At 42.3% G+C, this 26,120-nt stretch overlaps 2 protein-coding genes across 4 annotated transcripts in view; one reads left to right on the top strand and one right to left on the bottom strand.

Annotated features, from left to right (window-relative positions):
- Nucleotides 1-15,612, bottom strand: part of pdxdc1 (pyridoxal-dependent decarboxylase domain containing 1) — a 29,066-nt gene extending 13,454 nt beyond the window's left edge. For 2 of the 3 annotated variants that reach the window (XR_014570187.1, XM_083780723.1), the window contains exons 1-15: nt 15,433-15,612; nt 10,702-10,778; nt 9,748-9,810; nt 8,304-8,390; nt 7,754-7,900; nt 6,765-6,954; nt 6,477-6,545; nt 6,105-6,183; nt 5,507-5,591; nt 4,003-4,051; nt 3,395-3,496; nt 2,376-2,501; nt 1,917-1,967; nt 1,395-1,455; nt 634-704 (exon numbers count right to left, since the gene is read on the bottom strand). Coding sequence is in view for 2 of the 3 variants with exons in the window: in XM_083780723.1 (XP_083636849.1) it covers nt 634-704; nt 1,395-1,455; nt 1,917-1,967; nt 2,376-2,501; nt 3,395-3,496; nt 4,003-4,051; nt 5,507-5,591; nt 6,105-6,183; nt 6,477-6,545; nt 6,765-6,954; nt 7,754-7,900; nt 8,304-8,390; nt 9,748-9,810; nt 10,702-10,778 (1,257 nt within the window). In the remaining variant the exon portion in view is untranslated. The remainder of the gene's footprint in view (nt 1-633; nt 705-1,394; nt 1,456-1,916; nt 1,968-2,375; nt 2,502-3,394; nt 3,497-4,002; nt 4,052-5,506; nt 5,592-6,104; nt 6,184-6,476; nt 6,546-6,764; nt 6,955-7,753; nt 7,901-8,303; nt 8,391-9,747; nt 9,811-10,701; nt 10,779-15,432) is intronic. The other variant, XM_083780724.1, reaches the window with a different exon arrangement.
- Nucleotides 15,613-18,594: 2,982 nt separating this feature from the next.
- On the top strand, nt 18,595-19,233 carry LOC310868503 (ATP synthase subunit O, mitochondrial-like; the record flags this gene model as incomplete). Its single annotated transcript, XM_083778958.1, has 1 exon — nt 18,595-19,233. The coding sequence occupies one exon, from the start codon at nt 18,595-18,597 to the stop codon at nt 19,231-19,233; it is 639 nt and encodes a 212-aa protein (XP_083635084.1).
- Between the last annotated feature and the right edge of the window lie 6,887 nt (nt 19,234-26,120).

The following is a 26,120-nucleotide window of genomic DNA, read 5'->3' as shown; positions in this document are numbered from 1 at the left end:
ACTCAAACTCAAAACTAACTAACAATTCCTGTCCTTAAAATACAAGTGAACTCCCATGGAATAAAAAGTCCTAATGTGTGATTTGTGAAAGTATAAATCAGGCATTACAACGACCGTCACAGTACATTTTAGTCATCTAAATCAACTGTAGATTTAGTCCAGTGGTTCTCAAACGTTTTTAAGTATAACTTTTTGATCCACGGCACCCAGAATTACACTCATGTCATATTACACTATGCAAATATTTCTCCCTAAGATGGAAGGAGGAATATTTGTTTTGAACCACTTAAACCATCCCTATTCTGGGGGGAATTTGTTCACAAAAAATAGCCGATCTACAAGCTCTCAACGCGTAGAGTAGAGTTTGGGTTGAAGGATAAATAACTCATCGAGTACATTGCAATGTGATATTGATGAATTCCTAATATTATTCTGCGGGCCCTGGACTAGGACTGTGCCACTGCACCCACTTCGAGAAACCCTGATTTAGTCGACTAAAAAGCTTGACTAAAACTAAAACATTTCAGGTGACTAAAATGTGACTGTAAATGTGACTTTGAATTGTATGCAAAAGACTATGACTAAAATGATATCAAACTCTTCTGTCAAAAGCAACACTGTGACTGGACTCACCCATGTGTTCATGGTGTCCAGCACCTCTCTGTCTCCAGTGCAGTAGCCCTCCATTGAACCCCGACTCCACTCTGGGGAAGGAAAACACATGGGAAAATGATCAAAACAGTGTCCAATCTGGGAATAGATTCCTTACCAATAAATCTCTGCACCAATTTGATTCACAAATGTGAATCAAAGGTCATCACATTTGGAAAAGTGGCTATATGGCCGTTTTTAGCCCAAGGAAAACTAAATTGGGCAAAACAAATGCTTGCAATGGATTCAGAATCATGAAAACCCCTAGTTTGACCCCTCGCATGCTAAAGCAAAATTACATTTTGAAAAATGTGCCTGTATATAGGATGTTAATGGTACCCCAATGTGCCTGTACTTTATATAGGATGTTAATGGTACCCCAATGTGCCTGTATATAGGATGTTAATGGTACCCCAATGTGCCTGTATATAGGATGTTAATGGTACCCCAATGTGCCTGTATATAGGATGTTAATAGTACCCCAATACAAACACATTGGTGAAGACATTGATTGGTAAGGAATTTATTCACAGATTTGATTAATATGCCCTGCCTATGTGATAGATTAACAAAAGTTTTTTTTCAAGTGAAATAACCCTTTGTTTGAATGAATCCAACTCATGAATAGAAAAGATAGTGTAATTTCCACAACAAGTGATGATAGACACGTCTATGAAGTCAAGTTTAGTGTGTGTGTGTGTGTGTGTGTGTGGGGGGGGGGGGGGGGGGGGGGGACATCTCACCAGCACTGGTGTCCTGGGAGAACCTGAACACGACCACAGGAGAGGTGAGCTCATCTTCTACCTGGAGGGAAAGAAGATTGTCTAATTAAAATATTGTCCTGTTCTCAACCTCACCACCCTGAAAAGGCTGCTTTCTGTCAGCACTATTTTACATGTGTCGATTAGTTGACAAATTCCTATCACTGTTAGTCGACTAAAGCTATAAAAAAAACGATGGCGAAAAATGTGTGTTGACCCTTTTTCACTAACAGAAACTAAACAGAAACTAGCTTATGATTACTAAAACGGTGAAAAGAAATACTGACGATTCCATTAAAAAAAAAAGACAAAAATCCTATATTTACGATAGTCAAAAAAAAAGTCAGATGACTAAAATGAGACTAAAACCAATTAGAGTGTAAAAGACTACGACTAAATCATAATTTGCTGTCAAAATGAACACTGCAGCTAAAGGCATTGGTTCTCAGAGTAGTTTTTCCTTTTTTTGGCTTGTTTTTAGATGCTTGCATCATGATCACCTACCAATGTTCTGATGGAAGCCACAGGCCTCAGCTCCTCCAGCAGCTGTTGGCTCTAGAGGGGAAAAGGAGATAGAGCGGATTGTGAGATTTCAACTGACAAAAGAGAGGTTAGGTAGGTCTATCGGGTTGGAATGATTTCAAACACTGTCATTTTTATTCGGAATCACAATGGCACGCATTCTCACTCCAAGGTAATGTCGGGTCAGCAGCGCAGCGCAGTGCAGCGCAGCGCAGTGCAGCGCAGCGCAGCGCATGAAACACCCGACCACCCGACCGTAGGCCTATAACTTAGGTTGCCTGTTTTTATTATATTTTAAATTTACCGCAGTAATGAACCTGACACCGCGGTTATGTAACGCATACCGCTGTGTCAGGTTCATTACTGCGGTAAATTTAAAATGGCAATATTGCGGTTATTGCACCCAGCCCTACTCAACAGTGCAGGTTCTTAACTTCTTACCAAGGACGTAGCATGAGAGATCTTGTGGATAATGGCCGTGTGGCCCAGGTACTGCAGGGAGAGCCAGAGAGGCAGCGCACGCAGCTTCTCCATGGGCTGACTGGATGTCAAGCCTGCTGCCAGAGACTACACGCACGCATGCACGCACACACGCACAAGCAGAAAAACAAGAAAAGAATTATCATCATGCTCATCCTCTGCTCACAATTTGCTAATTGTTTTAACCAAAAAGAATACATGTTAAAACGTGCTTTACATTTTTGCAAATCATAAAGTGACTAATTAAGGAATAGAGTAAGACCTAGGAAGAAAAAGATTAAGCAAAAGCTTAAAAGGCTAAACTATATTGGCCGTGCCCATAAGTTTTTTGAGCTGCCAGCGTTGAGATACACACGTGTAAGCACACAGTCAGAGCCAAAAACATACAGTATGGCCCTGCTTCCAGCACATGTATTTGGCTGAGTTAATAAAGGCATATAAATATAGAATATAATAAATATATAATAAATCAAGATAACATACAAGAACAAAATCACAGTTGTGTGAAGTGAGCGGTGCCTTTCATCACAATAATGACGTCTGATGATGTCAACAACATGATGTCCAATCATATCAACGGACAGACAGACATACGCACATCTGTGCATTGGAGCGGCTGCACTGCTCAAAGATACATATTAGTTTAGTTTTATTTTTTTCCTATGATTTCTATGCACCGAGTTGACTCAACATCATGGTGGATGATTTACAAATAATGCATGACATCACACAGTAGTCAGAAGAATGGCCTTTCTCTTCCTGGAAAGTTATATAAGAGGTTATATGAGACATGTTTGAAATTACCAGGTGAAGGGTGAAGTGATCCCTTTTAGTGGTTAAGATATGACCGGGTGAAGTGGTCCTTTTAGTGGTTAAGATATGACCGGGTGAAGTGGTCCTTTTAGTGGTTAAGATATGACCAGGTGAAGTGGTCCTTTTAGTGGTTAAGATAAAGCAACAGCTAGTGGTAATGGTGTTACCAGAGCAGGGTCTTCATGTCTGTAGAGAGTGACAGCTGGCACTGCAGGCAAACCCAACCATGGTCCTAATGTCAGCGTCATGCTGTCACTGCTGGTGGCCGCCTGTAGCGTGTGCAACACCCATACGCGCACACACACACACACACACACACACACACACACACACACACACACACACACACACACACACACACACACACACACACACACACACACACACACACACACACACAAAACAGGCAATTCTTTTTGTATATATATACTTTAGATCCTCTCCTCCACATTTTGTGAGTGCTCGGAACGATTTGTGTTATTGAAATGTTTCAAAGATATTCAAAATTCTTCACATTGGGCGTAAGCTTGTAGATATTCTTTTTTCAAATGATGCTATATTAACTCATTTTGCTTGGGTCCCCCTGGAACCCCCTCAAGGACCCCTGAAGTCCAGTTTCAGAACCACTGACCTACAGTAAAGTCTCTGCACACAGCTTGACACACACAGCCAGTGGCACTGATTGGCAAATCATTAGACCCACCCAATGTCCTTTTTGTATCTGTGTTTGGTTATAGAAACTGAGCTGGAATGAATACATCTTCCATGTACTTACATTTACAGTAGAGGACATTTTGGTCAGCACCAGTGTTGCCAGGTTGACCCTAAAAGAGACAAAGCCATTACAACTAGAGCCAAGAGACTAGAGTCTAGACTAGAGTCTTTGAAATGGGGCTTATAAAAATGTAATTTGTACAGTGTTTACTTATATTTGTTATTTTGTTTGTTTCTAAATCAAATCCAAGTTTTTTGAGGGGCACCAGCCCCTCCAATGCATGGCTTTTGAAGATTAACCGAACAAGATAATCTTGTGAATAGCTAGCTATTCACGAGATAATCTCGTGAATAGCTAGCTACTACGAGATTTGATTAATAAGCATTAATCCAGCATTAAAAATAATAACATGTTTTGATGCTGATGTTAATCCATTGCGCGTTGATACACAGCCTAGAATGAGGATTTGGCTTAAATACGGAGTGCTATCACTTCCAGGTCGGGTGGAAGTGGTCTCTTCTTCTGCCTTTTTTGCGCATTACACTAGCCTCACGATCCCGCCTACAGTAACGGGAAGGCATGTGTTAAGTCCTAATTGTGTTTGTTTAGACTAGAGCACTTATGACGTAAATCGTTTGCCAGCCAAGTCTATGGACTTTGATGATATTACAATGTTTCTTTAGAGTACTTTAGAGAGCACTTTAGAGCCAGCCAAGTCTATGGACTTTAATGCTTGTTTAGATAGAGCACCTATGACATACATCGTTTGCCAGCCAAGTCTACGGACTTTAATGCTTGTTTAGATAGAGCACCTATGACATACATCGTTTGCCAGCCAAGTCTATGGACTTTAATGCTTGTTTAGATAGAGCACCTATGACATACATCGTTTGCCAGCCAAGTCTACGGACTTTAAAGGGCACTAAATGACGACATAACATTAACATAACATAACATTTCAGGTATCGATTATCGAGCTCCATCCCTAGACTTAAGACATCAGGTGGCCGATACAAATACTTTGAAATCGATTAGAAATCGATAAGGGTCAAAACATCATACAGTATCCGCTCCACATGCAGCCACATGTTTTACTGTTACACAGAATATTAAAAAAAAAAATACTAGATGTTTCATAAATTATATAAATACATACCAGGGGTTATATATATAATCCTAGAGGTTTATATAAATATTAGGTTTCATAGAGCAAACACTAGAGGTTTCATACTGTACCCCTCCACATGCAGCCACATGTTGTATTGTTCACATAACTCCTTCAGACTAGAGGTTTCATACTGTACCCCTCCACATGCAGCCACATGTTGTATTGTTCACATAACATAATACTAGAGGTTTCATACTGTACCCCTCCACATGCAGCCACATGTTGTATTGTTCACATAACATAATACTAGAGGTTTCATACTGTACCCCTCCACATGCAGCCACATGTTGTATTGTTCACATAACATAATACTAGAGGTTTCATACTGTACCCCTCCACATGCAGCCACATGTTGTATTGTTCACATAACATAATACTAGAGGTTTCATACTGTACCCCTCCACATGCAGCCACATGTTGTATTGTTCACATAACTCCTTCAGACGAGACAGTTTATCAGTGTGACCTGCAGCGGGGGTACCTGAGGAAGCACGCATAGTTAGGGACCATACGAATAGTATACTAAATAAGTACATTTCTTATATCCAATGGACAATGAAGTCCAGTGGTTCTCAAAGTGTGGTCTGGGGGTGTGTGTGTGTGTGTGTGGGTGGAGAATAATAATAGCTAATATAGCATCACTATCCATTTAACCAGTTTCCAGGCCCCCTGAAACAAATTGTTTTCATATGGGGGTATGACGCAAAATACATACAATACAAAATACGTACATACATCAATCGGGGTCCTAATGTTTGCGCTCTATATTGAGATAAAAATCATTGCTATAGATAGAGTGTTTGTTCAGTAACAGCGGTCTCCCTGTCTCTCCAGCTCTTTGATAAATAGAACATAAATGTCCAGGGGTCACCAAATTCATCCAAAATCAGGAGAACCACACGAAAAAACATTTAACTTGTTTATTTGTTACATCACTTTGTAATTTTGCATAAAAGGCAACAATGCTAAAACGACCAATGGAGTTTACACTGACCTGCGTTAGCCAACAACAGCAGTGGACATTTCCCCGCTTCAACATCCTCTTTGATCAGTTTGTCCAACAACGCCACGTCCTGCCATTAGAACACACCGAAATAGCTCAATGCCAACATAACAAGTGTTCAGGTATACCGTATCAAGTTCAGAAGTGTCTACGTATGTGTCAAGTGTTTACACGGAGGCTTTAAGTGGTTGGTGGTGTCAACAAACACTGATGATAGTGCTTTCAAACAAGTCTATGAAGTTATCTATGAAATCTATGATGTTTTTTTTCATATCTCTCTCAGCTAAGCGGTCCTAGGTCTGTAAAACATTTGAAGACGCCTGATTTAGATAATGGTTAAATTACAATCATGGGTGTTGGTACCATTTGGTGATGAGATCCAAACATGGTGTTACATGGAACCGTGCATAGACTGGAGAGAGGCAGGCCAAGCTGAGGAGACAAACATCACAACGTCACTTCACACAACAAACAAACACGTTTGTGTGGATGCAAATACCGGCCAACATCTACAGAAAGAACAAAGATTGATCCCATGGATGGTTCCCATTACTGAGTGTGTGTGTGTGTGTGTGTGTGTGTGTGTGTGTGTGTGTGTGTGCGCGCGTTTGCATGGGTGTGTCAGTCAAAGTGTACAGCAACAGCATGTACCTGGCTACAGAGGTGCTGTCCCAGGCCAGGCCTGCAGGTGGCGCTCTGGTAGATGACAGGCTGTGAGGTCTTCAGGGCGTTGTAGCCGTCAGTGGCATAGTCTTCATAGCGAGCGTTGATGACGAGACGGCACACCTTCACCAGGCCTTCCCGGTCATCCTCATGGACGTACGCCGAACCGTTCTCATACCTGGAATTAGGGACGGGATGATATGATATGAACATCCAATGTCACGAAAGTAATAAGATAAGTAAATTGTAAATTAATCACTTCTTATTAGTTGTACAATCTGTGGCTGTGTCTTTCGGTATGTAACATGTGAAGCAAGTATCACAGTACAGTACAGTACAGTACAGTACAGTACAGTACAGTACAGTACAGTACAGTACAGTACAGTACAGTACAGTACAGTACAGTACAGTACAGTACAGTACAGTACAGTACAGTACAGTACAGTACAGTACAGTACAGTACAGCAGGGGTTCTCAACGTTTTTGGCCCGGAAATGCTTTGGCCATGTCTTGCGTAGTTTTCAGTTGCTTCTGATATCCCACACACGCGAAACATCATGCGTCTCTGTGCTTGAATCCAAACAAGCCCTAAATGTACAGAATATAGGCAAGTAGGCAACACATGCACATAAACGTATTCACAGTCAGCACTTCAGTCTGTCATATTACCAACACCTGGGAAAAAATCACGAGTACAAAAAGAACCTTCTCCTCCAAATAGACCGACTGCCTGAGGAGATTGAACAGTATGCCGCAAGCTGCTTTGCCTTACACTTGGACAACCTGTGGACATGGCCCAAACTGCCAAATATGAAAACAATGAGCTGACACACACACACACACACACACACACACAGACACACACACACACACACACACACACACACACACACACACACACACACACACACACACACACACACACACACACACACACACACACACACACACACACACACACACACACCCCTACCTACCTGAACAGTCTGCAGAGCCATAGCGTTGTGTCAGACATGACACGCGTGGTGAGTTTCCTGAGCCGCTCTCTGTCCATGACACACATGTACGCTGCCAGGCTGTGACCCAGCAACGCCATGTGACCCTGTTCACCCGCATGCTGCGGCCTGCAGAACACACATGCATGTATGCGCACGCACGCACGCACGCACACAGACGGAAGATGATGAAAAAAGTAACCAGTGGTGGACTGAGTACATTTACTTGAGTTCTGTACTCATAAGACATGTGGGGACTGGTGGGGAAACTAGGCGTCAGGGGCAACTCTGCTAAATAGACCCCATGGCCAGTCATTTGGGATCAATATAAGTAGGAAAGAAACACCTATATGTTATTTTAGTCCGGACTTGTCCTTTAAGCTAATCATCTGTGGGGACGCTCCAAAATAATTTGGGAACCACTGATGTAGCATGTGATTTGTGATGTGGCCTTGCACTTTGTTTTGACACAAAGAGGTTTGACAACCAGTGCTGACAGTGAAATAGTGTGGAATGTTAGTGTAAAACGTACACATGGACGGGTGTGTCCTCGTCTTCATCATCTTCGTCGTGTATGAGGTTGTGTACCAGCTGCAGGATGCTGGCTACGTCCTGCCCACTGCAAAACAACATAAACAACACATAAACTCCAGCTACTTTCAGATAGCATGTCTAGCACATCCACTCTGGCCTTCCGGTTTTGGGCATGTCATTATAGGCAAGGTAAGTAAGTAAGTAAACATTTCCTAAATAATCAGAAATGTTCAAAAAGAAAAGAAAAAAATTAAGTGAAAATAGCCGATCTACAAGCTCACAACGTGTCACAAAATATGGCGCCCACTGGCGCGTTGTTAGCTTATAGATGTGTTATTTTCGCTCTTTCTCTTCAATGCGTCCAATGCAATAACGTTACTCTCACAGTGATGTCGCATCTATTATTGTCTTCATAAGCAACTAGAAATATCATTTCTGGGAAGATTGCAAAGTGTGGTTGCCTCAATCGATAATATAGGCCCATCCCACCAATTACAATGTCACATCACCCTGTGACCCCCAATTTATTTATTTATTTTTTCAACAAAGAGCACCCCTATGGATGGGAATTGCTTTTGGTTCTGTTGATTAAACCACCCTCGACATGTGATTCAAATGTGGGGTGGATTGGACATTCCACTCGTGATATGTAGCATTTTTTGTAAAATAGCCCCGTCCCACTAACTTCAGAAGACGATTACGACCGAACGATACAGACTATCAAACTTCTGCCAGTGTTGTTTTAATCGGATAGGTCCAGAGATCATGTGTACTGATTTTTGTGATATTTGGATAAAATCTGTCCGTGGATGAGGAAAAAGTGTGTTTTGAAGAAACTTTAAAATGGACAAAAATTGCTGCTATATACTGTAGGGAGATGCGTCATGAGCCAAGGGATCCAGGGAAAATATATTTTGATTTTACAACCTACGGTTCAAGAGTTATAGGCCAAAACGTGAAGTGGGCTGTTATAGCGCCACCATGAGGCCGATTGTAATGTCGGCATCATTGAAAATTAGTCATGCCCTCAATGTGTTCATTTGTGGTCATGAAAACAGTTTTCTAAAAAAATAATAATTGCAGGATGTGCAAATCGCTGTTCTTATACAAACAGCATTCAGCTGAACTCAAACAATATATAACTGACGCAGATCAGAGGTCATATTTTATCCTCTGAAGCAGTGGTTCCCAAACAAAAGTCAAACCCTTTTTGGGACAGGGATCCATTTCTATGGATTTACAAGCTCGAATATAGCCTAGCTTGAAAATAGGAGACTTTCGATAGGCTAATATATTATTGTAATCATTTTGGGGGTCCTCGACATGGAAGTGTTTGAGAGCCACTATACCTAGAGTCTAGGTAGGACATCACTATTGATTAGGGTTGATTAGGTACGACATCACTATTGATTAGGGTTGATTAGCAATGAGAGGAGTCTTACCTCCCCTGCAGAGGTCCAGGGATGCTGGTTCTTTTATGTCTCCCTGTCCCCACCTCTGGCTCACTGAGAGAGAGAGAGAGAGAGAGAGAGAGAGAGAGAGAGAGGGGGGGGGGCGGGGGGGGGGGGGGGGCAGACAGACATACGTCATTATGGAATATAATACAGAATACAGTTGAATACTAGAAGAAGTGCCCTTCTGGGCACAGGTCTCCACCAGGATAGGAATGTAGGACATTGCAGCTTGCCTTCATCTGGTGGTTGGATAAAAGGGCAACAAAAGTAAATTATCCACAGATCCGTGCAGTTAGAGGTAAAAACACTTTTCGGCCAGTTATAGCGCCACCTTGAGGCTGAGTTGAAATTGTTCATGTGGCATTTCGTCCTCTGCCTAGTGGGAATGTGCGTGCACAATTTCACAGAAATCACGCGATGTGTTCATGATTTGCAGCATTTTGTTTGAAACTGAGCACTCCTGTGAACTTTGGAAGCCAATCTTAACCAATCAGGATGGAGTCTGAGAAATGTGAAAGACTGGTTTCGTTGAATGGCTCTAGAGAGACTGTGTACCAATTTGCGCAATGTTTGGACAAAATCTGTAGGTGTACTGTGCAAAAACTTGTTTTGCACAAAGCGGCCTCCTGGTGGCGCTATAACAGGCCGTTCTGGAAAGTTTGGGGCAGAGGTTCATCGTTGGCATCCAGGGAGTGTGTGTGCAAAATTTGGCATCGACCGGGTTAACGGTGGCCGAGATTAGCTGCTCACGGACACACACACGGACGGACACACGGACGGACGGACGGCAAAACATACTCTCAAAACATACTCGGCCTTCGGCCTGGTGGAGACAATAATGATTGACCAATCAGAATCAAGCATTCGACCAAGCCGTGTAGTAGGTAGAAATCAGACTTGTGTGAAGTGTGGGGAGCTTTTGTCTGCTTCTGTACGTCTCACCTCTGTCCATCTCCCAGGATCCTCATAGCCTGGTCCAGGTTCCTGCCCATCTCAGCCAGTGTGGGGTCCACCATCATCTGATGCACGCACACACACGCACATACGCACACACAACAATTACATAATATTTTCTTGACATGAAAATGTTTGAGAAGCACTGATTTAAACAACATTGGGAAAGACGTTCAAAAAAGCTAGTAGCACTAGTAGCTAGTGTGGGGCCCACCATAATCTGGTGAGACAATAAATATTAAGCAAGGTGACACTGGGTCCCTAAAGGCCCTATTCTGGACATGGCATTGTAAACATTCAGCTAAAACAGGCAAGTATTTGGTGAACAACATAGCAGATCTTCATGGTGAATGTGTGTGCAAATCCATGATTAATCTGCTGGTGTCGATATGTTTTATCAAGTCAACACGGCCAACTACCAGGAGATTGTACAGCACACTTTGTGGTTCCATACGTTGACAAGCTTTATGGAGATGCTGATTTCCATTTCCAGCAGCACTTGGCACCTGCCCACAGAGCACAAACTACTAGTAACTGGTGTACTGACCATGGTATTACTGTGCTTGACTGGCCTGACCTGAACCCCACAGAGAATCTGTTGTGTTGACAAGAGGATGAGAGACACCAGACTAATCCACACAGACGAGCAAACCTGGGCTTCCATAACACCTCAACAGTACCACAGGCGGAGCCTCCATGCCACGCCCCATTAATGAGGTAATGTGTTCAGAAGTAGCGTAGTGGAGAGAGAATTTCAGCAAAGCGATGCAAGAACTTGGTGACAAATACACGTGACTTGATTGGTATCATGAAACATGATGTAAAGCCCGAAGGTCTAGTTTCTTCATTATACTACAAAATACCAGAGATCACCCACCCCCCTCTTTAGTCTTTACACCCCTCTTATGTTTTCTTCCACTGTGTGTGTACAAACTGTAGTGTACATACAGCATTTTGTGATTATTTTTTGTTATTTTTCATGTCATGTTCATGAATTGAATACATAGGATCAGAATGGAAACAAGACAGTAAGGATTAATAATAATAATAATAATATTAATAATAATACTATTTATAATATTACTATTAATATAAATAATCTATCTTCAATATGAATCCCAGTTTGAAAAACAGATTTGATTAAAGTTTCTATTAATTTGGAGTCGAACATTTGACATTTCAACAAATAGGAAATAAGTATAATATGATACATTAATCTTTAGTATCCGAAAACAACATCTAACTTTAATTATTCACAAAACAAGTAACTGTATTTAACATATAGAGCCCTTTTTCACAAACATTTTCACAAATGACAGATCTACACGCTTACAATGTGTCACCGTCATATCGGACTCTATAGTGACACTGTCACATCATCATTACACAAACATGATAACAGGGCTTTAAGTTTGTGGTTATGTATGTGCTGCAGTATGATAGCCACAAGCAACTCAGAATTATATAATGCTGGCATCTAGAGTTGCAACCCTTGACAGTCTATTTATCCAAACAGAAAAGTCCCATCTGATTGTATTAAACAACGTTAAACTCACCAAGATTGCCGCAGTACGCAAAGCTTGGATTTCTTTGTATCTGTCAAGTCTAGCTTTCTTTTATAAAAAATCAACCGTTGTCATGTTGTCATGAGCTACTTTCTGTCCATACATTCTGTGAGGAGTTTGAGTTTGGAAGCAAATTCCATTGGTAGGCAGGTTTCTGAACTTTCTGAACTGTCCACAGCCCACCAATGAGACACAGGGCTGTATTTTGCGTGTCTTAAGTACCAGGTCTTATTACCTAACTTGAGTAAACTAAAGACCTGGAGGCTGATCAATGCTCTTTGGCCACTCAGAATAGCCAAATGGCATTGAATTTGATCACGCCTCCAGGTCTTTAGTTTACTCAAGTTAGGTAATAAGACCTGGTACTTAAGACACGCAAAATACAGCCCACAGAGTGAGTAGACAGAAATGGTGCCATAATGAGCATTAATTACGAGCATAAGGTTTAAAATGGTTAAAGTGCTGCTTTAACTTAAACATTTAAATCTCAAATGGTTCTAAGAAGGGAGTACATTTTGCCCGTAATTTACCACCCTCTGACCTATTATCCTTTCAGCCAATCAGTGGTTAGATTTATTTATTTCACAAAAATGGGGTCAAATTAGTCCACACTCCACAGAATGTGGAATGTCCTAAAACAGGCATGAAAAAGTGTGACTTCTCAAAGCCTCCTTCAAAACTGAAACTGAAACTGAAACAGAAAACTGTATTTAGAAGGCATTTTAGAATTGGCCTCAATGGGTTAAAATATTATAAAACAAATACATAAACAAGAAATGATCACATAGTGATATTTGTCATGTGAAAGAAGCGCTGTTGTGTTCTCCCCCCTATATTAGTGTGATACTGTGATTATAATTTTAGTAGTAACGTGTATATGTTTGTGGGTCACAACCTACTATCTGCATTTCATGAGTAGTCACTAGTCAGGTTTCACCTGACAAAAAGATGAAATGTGGAGATACAAGGTTTCCACCTGAGAGTGACGATGATAATAAAAGATGGATGGTCTGCCTGCCTGGACCTCCAGGTCATCCATTGTTTTTCTCATCAGATTTCACAGGTGGAATTTCACTGAACGTAATCGTGTTACCACTGAACCCTTAGGGTGGGGGACATGACATCATATGACAAGACTTCGAGATTATGGAGGCTCTATCACAGCAGCCATGTTGGTATGAAATTGCCCCTCTTCCTCCTCCACAGTTCTTACAAATTATACTAATGAAGGCTCTGTGCCATTAGTGTAGCATAGAGCCATGGAAGGAGAGGTGTGACATCTCTTATCGGGCCAGGTCTTATGCACACACGTCTGTCTGAGTATGACCCATTAACCCCTGTCTGAGTACAGACCCATGAGTACAACCCATTGTCAGGAATGAAGCACTGCATGCAGAAAATATTAATTCTAGGCTATGTTATTGTATATTCTGTGAACTAACCATAGTCTACAGTTTAACGCAGTGATTTCAATTTTAAGGACCCCAAATAAAATAGTTTTAATAATAATAATAATACATTTTATTTATAAGGCGCCTTTCAGGGCACTCAAGGTTGCCGTACAACAAGTTAAAAACAGTTAGTACAATAGCACAGTTAAAAGCAAAAGCAAATAATATGGTACAGCTTGCAGCATAAAACACAGAGGTCAGCCATAAGCCATGAGGTGGGTTTCTCTGGACTGGGACCCCAATAATCTATATGGCCAAAAGCCAGTGTTCATTTAACTCAGAGTGGGGGCTCACATCAGATAGACTACATTAATTTACATTATTAGGCTACTGTATTGTATTCATTCATCATAATGCCTGTCACTCACGCCAGGACTAACCCTTTTTTAGACATCTGTTTTTAGATATCAATCAGTATATCAATGGATTGCCATTTTGTCGCCTCATTTATGCCTATTGTATTTATGCAATTAATCTAATTAATTAATAAATAAATAATAATAATATTTTTTGTCCCACCCTGGCAAGCACCAAGCACCTGTGGAATATTACATTATTATTACAATATGCTTTAACGTGTTATTTGCTTAAGAAAGCAGCCTTCTGTGCATCTTTGCATAGTCATATTGGTGCAGAATCAGTGTACAATCCTCATAGAACAAGGCTATTTTCATTCGAACTCAAGAATGTAAACTCTATATACTTAGTTGTCCGCCCCGAGGGTACTATAGCTCTGCTAGTATTTCGGATTCTCAACCAGTGGTCAGCTAAATGATGGAGAGTTGGTAATCAAATGGACCCTTATATATCTAAAACTAATTAAACCAAATGGATCCATACAGCAGCTACTGGTTAAGTAGCCCTGCCTAAAGCTTATAAGCTCAATATCTCCCCCTTTGAACAAGTGGGTATGTTAACAACAACAACAACAACAAAACTACTACTGCTATACTACTACTACTACTACTTCTACTACTATAATTATTGTTATTGTTATTATTATTATAAGTCAGCTGTTTTGGTCACATTGTAGTGAAATTGTCAGTATTCATTTAACCATCCATAACTCCCAGACCTTTTCCGGGTCCACTTTGGGAGTTCAACTGATCAACTGATTTTTACTGTAGACCTAATGGAGCATCTAATAAGTAGGCTATACACAATTACACATGCAGGCTTTGACATTCCAATAGATTCAGTAGGCTATAATCAGCCTTGATATGTTGCGTTTGACATGACATTCGACATGACATTCGAACCTGTGACCACAGGTCTCATCATCATGAGACCTGTGGTCACCGGTTCGAATCCCAGATAAGACGGCTTGCTACTTTAACATCCATTCCATATGCAATTATGCATGTCAAACGCAACATATCAAGGCTGATTATAGCCTACTGAATCTATTGGAATGTCAAAGCCTGCATTGTGTATAGCCTACTTATTAGATGCTCCATTAGGTCTACAGTAAACATCAGTTGATCAGTAGAACTCCCAAAGTGTTACAAATGTAAATGGACCCGAAAAAGGTCTGGGAGTTATGGATGGTTAAATGAATACTGACAATTTCACTACAATGTGACCAAAACAGCTGACTTATAATAATAATAATAACAATAACAATAATTAGTAGTAGTAGCAGTAGTAGTTTTGTTGTTGTTGTTGTTGTTAACATGAATGTAGTGAAAAGTGTTGATTTCTACCTTCAGTGTTGAATGGACGCAGCCGTCAGGCGTCGCTCCTCGGTGCTGAAGCCGTGAGGTAAGCGTTAATAATAATGGGTAAGTAAATATGATAAAAGAGAATAAAATAAAAGAGTAACACACAGGTTACTGCTGTGCTGTGTGTGACAGTTGGGTTTACTTCCTGGTGTCTCGCGAGTGTCTCCAGTGTGTGTGTGTGTGTGTGTGTGTGTGTGTGTGTGTGTGTGTGTGCGTGTGTGTGGTACGTCGACGTTCCACGTTCCACGTTGGCACCGGCCGACGTAGCGATGACGTCAAGTTGTGGGCGGTGCGGGTTCACACCGGGATATCCTCCTGACCTACTGTGGTGTAAATGTAAATGTGACAGTTAGACAGTAGAGTAGTAGAGAGAGGTGGAAATTCATATGAGTAAAGCAGAGGCTAAGTCAGTGGTATGGAAGAAGGGGATGGAAGAATGGCAGCAAAGATGGGATGGAGAAGGAAAAGGAAGGCATTGCTACAGCAGCCAAAGTAAAGTGGTTGGAAGTAGAAGGTACAGTAATGGATGCAGGAGAAAGGAAGTAGTAATAACACGGCTAAAGTTGGGACACAGTGGGCTAAACAAAACATTGAAGGTGATGGGCAAACATCCTACAGGCCTGTGTGAACACTGTCAGGAGGAGGAGTCAGTGGAGCATGCCATTATGGACTGTAGACAGTATCGGAGAGAAAGGGAGAGTATGGTGGAAGAGCTGAGAGGGTTGGGAGTGGAAGAAATCACTTTTAACAAGTTAATTGGTGCATCAGAGGATAATACGGGGAGAGGCACGGTGATCAGGTTTATGAAAGAAACTGGGTTATGGGATAGACTGTAAATGAACGAGAGTAACAGAAGGGGGTGGTAATGCAACTATTTGGATGCCAACCGCCATAAAACCCCATGAAGAAGAAGAAGAAGAGTAGTAGAGAGTCAATATTGGCTAGCCTACCACGTGTCGGTGAGATAGATAGACAGACAGACAGACGGACAGACGGACAGTAGGACACTAAGGACAGTAGGCTGACAGGAAATGGGGAGAGAGGGAGATGGGGAGTGACAGACACGCAGCAGAGTAAAGTTTGTTTAAACTGCTGGCTGCCACATGATGTCACGCTTAATTAGTGCTCGAGTCTAAAATAAATCACATCCGTGTGAAGTAAAAGTGAGGGGCGCTCTTATCATCATACAGTCTTCACTTTTCTGGGCGCAAGCACATATCTTCGGTCAAAAAATGCCTAGAGCAGGCGTCTCTTCCGGGATTTTAAACAGCTGGTGGATAGAAATGACGCTCACGCGTGGCTTCAACTTGTAGCATCGGCAAAAAAAACGGAAACGCTTTGGGTGCTTCCATTCCACACAGTGGAGTCACGAAGATGAGCGGCAGGCGTCTCTTCCTGTTTTTAAACAGCTGGTGGATGGAGATGAAGCTCCACGCCTCCACCCACGCGGCAAAATGCTGCTTTTGGCATCTAGTGAATCTACTGATGCGTCCTTTCCCGACGCTACAAGTTGAAGCCGTGTGCAAGTGTCATTCCACCAGCTGTTTAAAAACCAGGAAGAGACACCCGCTCGGTGCTCTCTTGCCACCTCTTGATGCATATGCCCAACTTTTTATCCTCAATATGTACTTTAGACTTTAGTCAGCCATTTAAATCATCGCTATGGGGTTGCAGCCAATCAAATGAAATCATCGCTATCGTTCACATTCAAACAGCTAGGCATAGGAGGTAAGGGGCTAGCGAACCTCATAAAACAAAACAGTGTTGCATTGGTCATTGGCATGCATACCACTCACTGTCCTCTTTCACCGTCACTGGAAGTCCCCTTGGGAAAGTAAAACAGCATCCATCCGCCCAGATATTTTTCAGGGGCACACGCATGACATGCATCGATTAGAAGAACAACCCTTAAATGCACACTTCAACATAGTTTACAAAGTGTCACATCAGCGTGTATTAACATAGGAATGAGCCTTGATGAATATGAATGGTCGAAAGGGGGTCTACCAACGCGCCTCAAGCCTGAAACGGCTGATCCGGTGCTTCACAGGTGCAGGGACATCAAAGTTGCATAAGGAGAAGAGACTGGAGCAGCACAGACATTTAGAGCCTTTTATTTAGGTGCTGAGTATATATAGTCGTTTTGTATACTCAGCACTTAAATAAAAGGCTTTAAATGTCCGTGCTGCTCCAGTCTCTTCTCCTTATGCAGGAATATGAATGGTCCTTAGTGACAAGTAGTGTAGGTGTTAATATTGATTTCATATTTTTACAGCCACTTGTATATATTTACCATCCGTGTCCCCTATCTTATAGGCCTATCTATACACTGTAAAATCCTCACTCTGAAGGTGTACAAATGTCAAATGAGAATCAAATAAGGGTCGGTTAATTAATATCTGGGTTAAAATGTTTGAATCACTGTTTACAGTAGGCTATATACAGTAATATTGAATTAGGTTGCCAGTTCAATTCCCCGGGCGGGCAGGAAAAACCTGGGTCGGGAACTCATCCAACACCGTTGAAGTGCCCTTGAGCAAGGCACTGAACCCCCAACTACTCAGTGGAGATGGTTAGTGGCCAACAGTATAAGACTGAGTTTGTACTGGTCAGCTCCCAGGTTTAAATGCGTGTGTCTGTCTATGTGTTTCAGGGCATTGCTGAAAATGAGCCCAAATATGGAGTCTGATACTAACATCAATATTGACTAACATCATAGACTGATCACTGATCATCATCATCTTAAATTCACCCAAATCGACATACTCTAATAATAGTCCTGAGCTGTATGGAACTCCGTATTTGAGTGATGTTGATGATGTCAGTTTTATTTGGGTATAATTTGGCAACATATCATACACCCATTCAGATGAGTGCTGAACCCCTTCATTGCCACGCCTTTAAAACAAGAGTCGATATTTCATCTAGGCCATTTTGAAGGGATATCATCCATTTTGTAGAATATACATTGAACAATAACCACAGTACAAAATTAATTTAATTTATACTATTATTATATTTGCAATCAACATAGTAGTGACCATAATGCAGTCAAACAATCGCAAATATATAGCAGAAATGTGTTCATAAAGTCCAACACAACTCTCATAATCCTTGTGTTTTGACAGACAGCTGTAGGAGAAAATGGCAGCGCACACACTGGGACAGCATGTCCGTCAGTTCAGCTCGTCGGTGATCAGACACGCCACGCTGGCTAAAGCTCCTATCCAGGTGTATGGAGTCGAGGGCCGCTACGCCACTGCTCTGTACTCTGCGGCCAGCAAGCACAACAAGCTGGATCAGGTGGAGCGAGAATTGGCCCAAGTTTCTACCCTCATCAAGGACCCCAAGCTTTCCGGCATCGTCGTGGACCCCCACGTGAAACGCAATGTCAAACAGCAGATGTTCTGTAACGCTCTCACCAGGGCAAAACTCTCCCCTATCACCATTAACCTCATCAATGTTTTGGCGGACAACGGCCGCCTGACACTGACTGGCGGCGTCATCGCTGCCTTTGCGAAGATGATGAGTGCTCACCGTGGAGAGGTGCTCTGTTCTGTCACCACCGCTCACCCTCTGGATGAAGCCATGCTCGCTGACCTGAAGGTTGCCCTCAAGAGTTTCCTTCAGAAGGGTGAAACTATCAAGCTGGAAACAAAGTGTGACCCCTCTATTCTTGGTGGCATGATCGTCAGAGTTGGAGACAAGCATGTGGACATGTCAACCAAAGCAAAGATTCAGAATCTGACAAAGCTCATCAGGGAAACATCGACCGTCGACTGAACCGCAGACCACATGGGGGGTGAACATGGGGGGAAGGCTTATAAATGTACATTGCTACTTGTCCCAGCACTGATATTTCTGCAAATACTGTGTCTATTGTTTACTTTAAAGGTTCCCCTCTACTGGTGCCGGTCCACGGGACATGTCCCACTGACATGCAAGATCCCAAGTTTTCCCAACCATGTACAGCGGTGAAAAGTTGTCTCAGTCTAATGAAGATACCAAGGATTCGTCACCACTCTGCATGTTTAACTAAAGTTTTCCACATGTCCAAATTCATTTCTGAAAGACATACAGTAGGCCTATATTTTAATCATCCTATCCTTGTTGATATAACACCATTTAGGTTATACCGGTCCGCAAACACTTTGTGAGCCTGGGAAACGGTCATGAACTGAAGCTCACATTCATTTGTCAAAGGACCTCTGATCTTTAGATCTCCCAATGAATTAATTACCATTGTTTATCTCTGGGACACCAATGTACAATTGATTTGCTTACAATTGTACACTCTTACAAGTTTCAATGTACAATTTAGGCATTTAGCAGATGCGGCTTATAGAGTTACAGACCCGCAAGGGTCCATTCTGAGATTTCTGACCCCTGGTGGTCCCCAGGACAGATGTTGAGAAACAGTCACATACTACCAGCAGAGTGACCATGACGTCATCAATTAGTGAGTATATAAACAAATGTCGGATTGAGTGCTTCATAGATATGCACCCGTGAGGAATGATGGACCTCTGAGGAGTTTCAACAGTTCATGTTTAGTAAAGTCAGAGAGTGCACTGTCACGGCGGCAGCCTTAGCAGGTGTGCTTGGTTACTTTTACATGCGGAGAAGAACGTTATTCGAGGCCTTGAAGAAGATGAACCAGGCCCTTGTAAGAGAGAAGAAGGGATGGGAGGCCATGAAAGACAAACTGATCGAAAGGATCCTTGTCCAGGAAGAGCAGATTGAGGAAATGGAGGAAGATCGGAGGACTGAGGAGTTCAACATGACAAAAATGCAGAAGTGGCTGGAGGAGATGGAAGCCGAGGAGAAGAGGAGCTGCCAGGTGATTGCGGCGCTCAAGGAGGAGAGGTGGCATGAGAGGAACAAGTGGGAGGAGGAGAAGTTCCAAATTATCCGAGAGAAGGAGGCTTTGGTGGAACAGCTCCTCGGTGCAGAGCGATCGAGCAACCAGGATGTGAAGAAGGCGAAGACAATGCAGGACAGTGTCCTGAAAAGAGCAGAGACGGAGGAGGTTCATGAAGAGAACAAGTGGACAAAGCAGGTAAGGGCGTTATACCGGGGCGTGGAGGAGGACGTGAAGAACAAGATAAAGATGACAGAGAAAACAGAAGAGGGCATGGGGGATGTTCAGGAGTGGAACCTGAGGTCAAACGAGGCAAACGCATCTCCGCAGGAGAAGAGGACCAAACAAGATGAGAGACTCCAGCTGTTTTTCATTTATTCAACTCTTATATTCAGCGTGTTGCTGTATTTATCTTTCTTTAAATTATAATAATTTAATTGTTGATTTCAAATACTAGATGTTCAGGCCAAATGGACTCCTACAGTATCTATCAGTATATGGGAACTATATGCACCCACCCGGTAACATTTAAATCTGTCTCCAAGGGGCATGTTATGTTTGTTGCCCACCCACGATCCACTCACCACACCATCCACCAGCAACATGAAGGCACATGCAGCAACAGCCTCTGTTATATCAGGCGACTAACCAAATGGACCCTAACCCTAACCAAATTGAGCTAACAACCCCACCCTGTAAAACAAGTCTCTGGGCCTGGGCCGTGGCTCAGCGGTCCAGGCACCTTGGCCGGTAGCCCGAGTCTGGCACTGTGCTGCGGGCTCGACTCCCGATCCCGACAGCCTTTACTGCATGTCACTCCCCCATTTCCTGTCTGTCTCTCTATAAAAAATAAAGATTTTGATTTATAGATATTTTAGGAATGTTTAACAAAGCATAATATACTGTATGTTAAACATGAATGTTAACATGGATGTATACATTCCACAGATTACCTACACGTAAAATTGTGGAAATAGGCCTATGTAGAAAAATATGGAAATAACTTTTAAATGTTTATATAGAAAATGTAATAATATCATCATTTAGACATGGGTTGTTAATGACTTGGGCTACAACAAAAATGTAACACATGTCACGTCACATGTCAAGTCACATGTTTAAAATATTTCATATAAACCACAAAAAATACATATTCCACTTTAAAAATGATAAAAATAATTTTTACACATTAAATGACTGGTACACTATTTAATAATGAATGAAATCAAGTAGAAATAATGTTTTAATGTGTTTTAAATCATGTTAAAATCATTCTTACATATACTGCAATGTTATCATACATTATTTCATAACCATTTAACAATGTACAGTAGGCCTATATAAACTTGTGGTGTATATCCAGCTTTTAGTGTATGTTCACAAACTTTGTTCTACACAAACATTAAATTCCCATTGACAATGAAAGGAGAATTTTACGTGATAGTTTCTGAGCCAATAGGCATAGTGTCTATTTTGCGTCATGATGTTGTACGATGATAAGAGCGCCCCTCACTTCACATGGGTGTGACTTTTCCTATATACAGCTTTTGTCCCCACGTCTCCTATTTGCCATTGACATTGAAAGGAGAAATATAGGTCAAATGTCTGCCAAATATGACGTAAATGTAACCAACCAATCACATAAATTCAGTTGTTCATGAAATGATGTATGATGATGTATAATGATAAGAGCGCCCCTCACTTCACTCGGTTGTGATTTTTGTTATTTGTTTCAGCCAATTACATTTTTGGAAGTCATACTTCAAATTGCAATGTCTACTCCCCCTGTAACACCTCACCAACAATGCCATGCCATCATGGCTGTGAAGATGAATATCCTTCGGGACAATAAAGATTATTATTATTATCATTCCAGACAATGAGGGAGAAAGTGATGGAAGGCAGAGAATGGGAGGGGAAGAGAGGAGCATGGCAGTTAGGGGCCAATAACAGACAGGATGTGAAGTCTGTGACTGTGAGAGTGTGAGACGATAGAGAGGGCTGTACAACAAAGTAGTGTGCCAGCAATTCAGGAAGGTGAAGTCTGTGAGGAGATAGAGATACCAGCAATTCATGAGGAGCCTCGATCTGTGACCCAAGAGAGGAGTTAACGTTGGTCAAAGAAAGGCAGAAGACAAAGGCATTAAGAGCAGCCCTAAACAGGCATTAAATAATTCTACGTAAAACAACCATCAGTCATGGAAAATAAGGAGTTTTTACAAAAGACCAGATTAAAGCACTTGGTATGAGGCAAATGAGATGGGGAATGGACACCGTGATTTCTTTTTTTAATGGGCGTGGGTAGCGATTCAGGGGGGGACTGCCCATAGACGAAGTCCCCTATAGTTGACGAGGCCTATAGTCTGTTGACGAGGGCATTGCAATATCAGCCATGAAAGCACTGGAGAGGCACCTCTGGTACCTGACTGCTGAGAAGCACTCTTCAGCACCATGGTGCCAGCTGATGAGTGACGTGCACTTGCGGATGCCATCTTGGATCACAAGCCAGATGATCTTCCCATGCTAGCCCCACAGCAGCGCTTTGGCACTGCTGGTGCAAGCCAGAGTTTCCAGTCCTTCTGCCGACCACCAGGCTGGCCGATCTTGCAAACCCAGACTGCTGGTTCTCTATACACCGGCTGCACATCGATCCAGCATTACACTCAATGTAGAGGATTGGGCTACCAGTGCATCATTCCAGGCAAGTGTGGTGGATGTGCGTTCTATCAACATTGTCAATGACTGCAACAAGCATGGGGTCAAGTCAAACTCACAACAGTTGATACTCGAGAGTGAGCAAGATCTGTAGAATGTGCTGCAAGCAGTTGAGCATTACAGCTGTGAGCAGCCCAATCTTCGCTGCTGCAAGCACCAGTTGAACATGAACACAGTGAAGGACTAAATTTTCAAACATTTTTCAGTGATGCTTTCATTGAAAATGTAATGTTTATTCTTAAGTAAACACATTTAGCTCTTTCCAAAAACATGTTATGTTAATAGGGGGAAAAAAGTACTTTTGACATGCTGCGTTGGACCTCTAAGACTAAATCACCATATATTGAAGAAATAGTTTGCATATGTTCTAACATTATATGAAGTGGCACATTTTATTAAAGGAACAGATCAGGAGGTTAAAATTGCAAATTTTGATGCACCCTAATGGGCATAAAACTATAAGGGTAACAGTATCTTACACATATTGGCACTATCATCTCTGCTCACAATATATCCTATCACTGCTACGCCGATGACACACAACTGTTCCTATCCTTCCCCCCCTCTGCCACTCAGGTGGAAGAGCGCATAACTGCATGCCTGGCTGACATCTCACAGTGGATGTCCTCCAACCACCTCAAGCTGAACCCAGACAAGACTGAGCTTCTCTTCTTCCCAGCTAAGTCCTGCCCTATGCGGGAGCTAACTATTTCCGTAGACAACGCCCTGGTAACGTCTGTCCCAACAGCCAGGAATCTTGGTGTTGTCCTGGACAGTCAGCTCTCGTTCAAAGCTCACATCACAGCTGTCACTCGATCATGTAGGTTCACACTCTATAACATACGACGGATTAGACCGTTCCTCACCCAGGAATCAGCCCAGCTCCTAATCCAGACAACAGTCTTGTCAAAACTCGACTATTGTAACTCCCTCCTTACTGGCCTACCAGCATGTGCACTTAAGCCTCTCCAGCTGATCCAAAATGCAGCAGCTCGCTTGGTCTTCAACCAGCCAAAATTCTCACATGTCTCCCCCCTGCTCCGCTCCCTCCACTGGCTCCCGGTCGCTGCCCGCACAGAATACAAAACTCTGATGCTGGCATTCAAAGCAACCAAAGGTATGGCTCCCCCATATCTTACAAGTATGATTGAACCCTACAAACCCTCCCGCGCACTCAGATCAGCCAACGCAGGGAAACTGGAAGTACCCTCACTAAAAACGCCGGGACAACGCTCCACACGTCCCAAACTCTGCTCCCTTCTGGCTCCAAAACTGTGGAATGCACTTCCCATTGCAGTCAGAACTGCAGCATCACTCCCAATCTTCCGCCGTAGCCTGAAAACCCACCTTTTCAGACTCCATCATGGCCCATAGCACTTACCCTAACCCCTTAGATAGCATTTATGTTGGCTTAGATAGCATTTGACACAGACTTATAGCATGTTATGTAGACAGCACTATAATTGTATTGTATATAGTCATAGCACGCCATAGTACATATGTATAGCATAGTAGTGAATATGTATAGTTTATTATGTATAGTGTATGTATAGTTTCATCATATAGATATTCCGCTGTTACCTTCTTAGCTTACGCATGTTTCATGATAAATGCTTTTATGTGATGTATTCCCATGATTTTGTTCTTGCTTAAATGTAAGTCGCTCTGGATTAAGAGCGTCTGCTAAATGCCTAAATTGTAAATTGTAAATTGTAAGATTATATCTTAACACGAATGCATTGCAATGTGCTCCAGGGTGAAGTCAAGTCTCATATTCCTTGTGGACTCAGAGACAGGGGATCTGGGTAGAATCCCCCTTCCCTTCCCTTCCTGCCTCACCGCCGCCTTAGCAGATCAAACAGTATGTTGACAAAAGGACAGATTACAAGTGATGTGCAAAGTGTACATCTATGGTGTCTACAAGTGGCATGCCACCTGGAATCACTGCGGGGCTGCATGAGCTTTTGTTGTTTGTTTGTGGCCTACAGCCTACTCAAGTTAGCCTAAATTATCGCAGCTCTTGTACAGGGAAGAACTCTTGTTTAAAATATCTCACGCACGCACACACGCACGCACACAGTCTCTCTCTCACACACACACACACACACGCACACACACACACACACACACACACACACACACACACACACACACACACACACACACACACACACACACACACACACACACACACACACACACACACACACACACACACACACACACCCACACACACACACACAGAAAGACCCTCTCCTAGAGACGACTTGCTTCCTACAGTGCCAGGAGGATGATGATGATGATGACGATGATGATGAAGGGGTCATGATGAAGATGAAGAGGATATAGAAATTAAATGAAGCCTACATCTGTAAAGAACTGTGCGAGTAATGTGACAGCAACTTTTTTAAATAAATAAATTAGGCCTATTTCATGTACAGTTTATTCATTTATTCTTTCCTCAATTTCCATTTTTCTCCAAATCAGTTGTAGAAGAATGCTCAGATATTTTCCTTAAGAAAATGTAGTAATACTACAGTATAAAAGTCACATTTGATTTGAGTAAAATTACAAACGTAAACTGCAACATAATAGTAGACAGCAATGTAGAAGAAAATAAAAGAAACAAGATTGCAATATCAGATGTGTCCACCAGAGTGTGATATAAGTATTGATAATGAGCCTGCAGCCAGGTATTAAAGGGACACTTCACCCTTTTTGCAGAAAGATCTATGTTAATGACGTTTAGAGGATGTCGAACACTTTCCTGGGGGTCTATATGTGTGTAATATGTGGTTTTAGATATTTTAGATTTTAGCAGTGAGCCCAGTGTCTCTGATGTCATACACTGGCAGCTGCATGCAATGCCTGGACAGACACATGAGGAATGGACAGTGGTGCAGCAAAGTGGGAGCATGAACAGGGCCTAAGGACAGCGTAACGGCTTGGGCAGGAGCTACAGAGGGGAAAGTGGTAGTGTAGCCTCGGCCGAGAGGCGAACCCGGATTCCCCATTCCACAGGCACAGTACGTTACCAGTTGACTAAAGAGCCATGGCCCGATAGGCAAGTTGTAACGCAGCACCGTATAGCCTA

Source organism: Protomyctophum parallelum (assembly GCF_964188405.1).
Source record: "Protomyctophum parallelum genome assembly, chromosome: 13".
NCBI classification, from domain to species: domain Eukaryota; kingdom Metazoa; phylum Chordata; class Actinopteri; order Myctophiformes; family Myctophidae; genus Protomyctophum; species Protomyctophum parallelum.
This window is presented reverse-complemented; position numbering and strand designations above follow the sequence as displayed.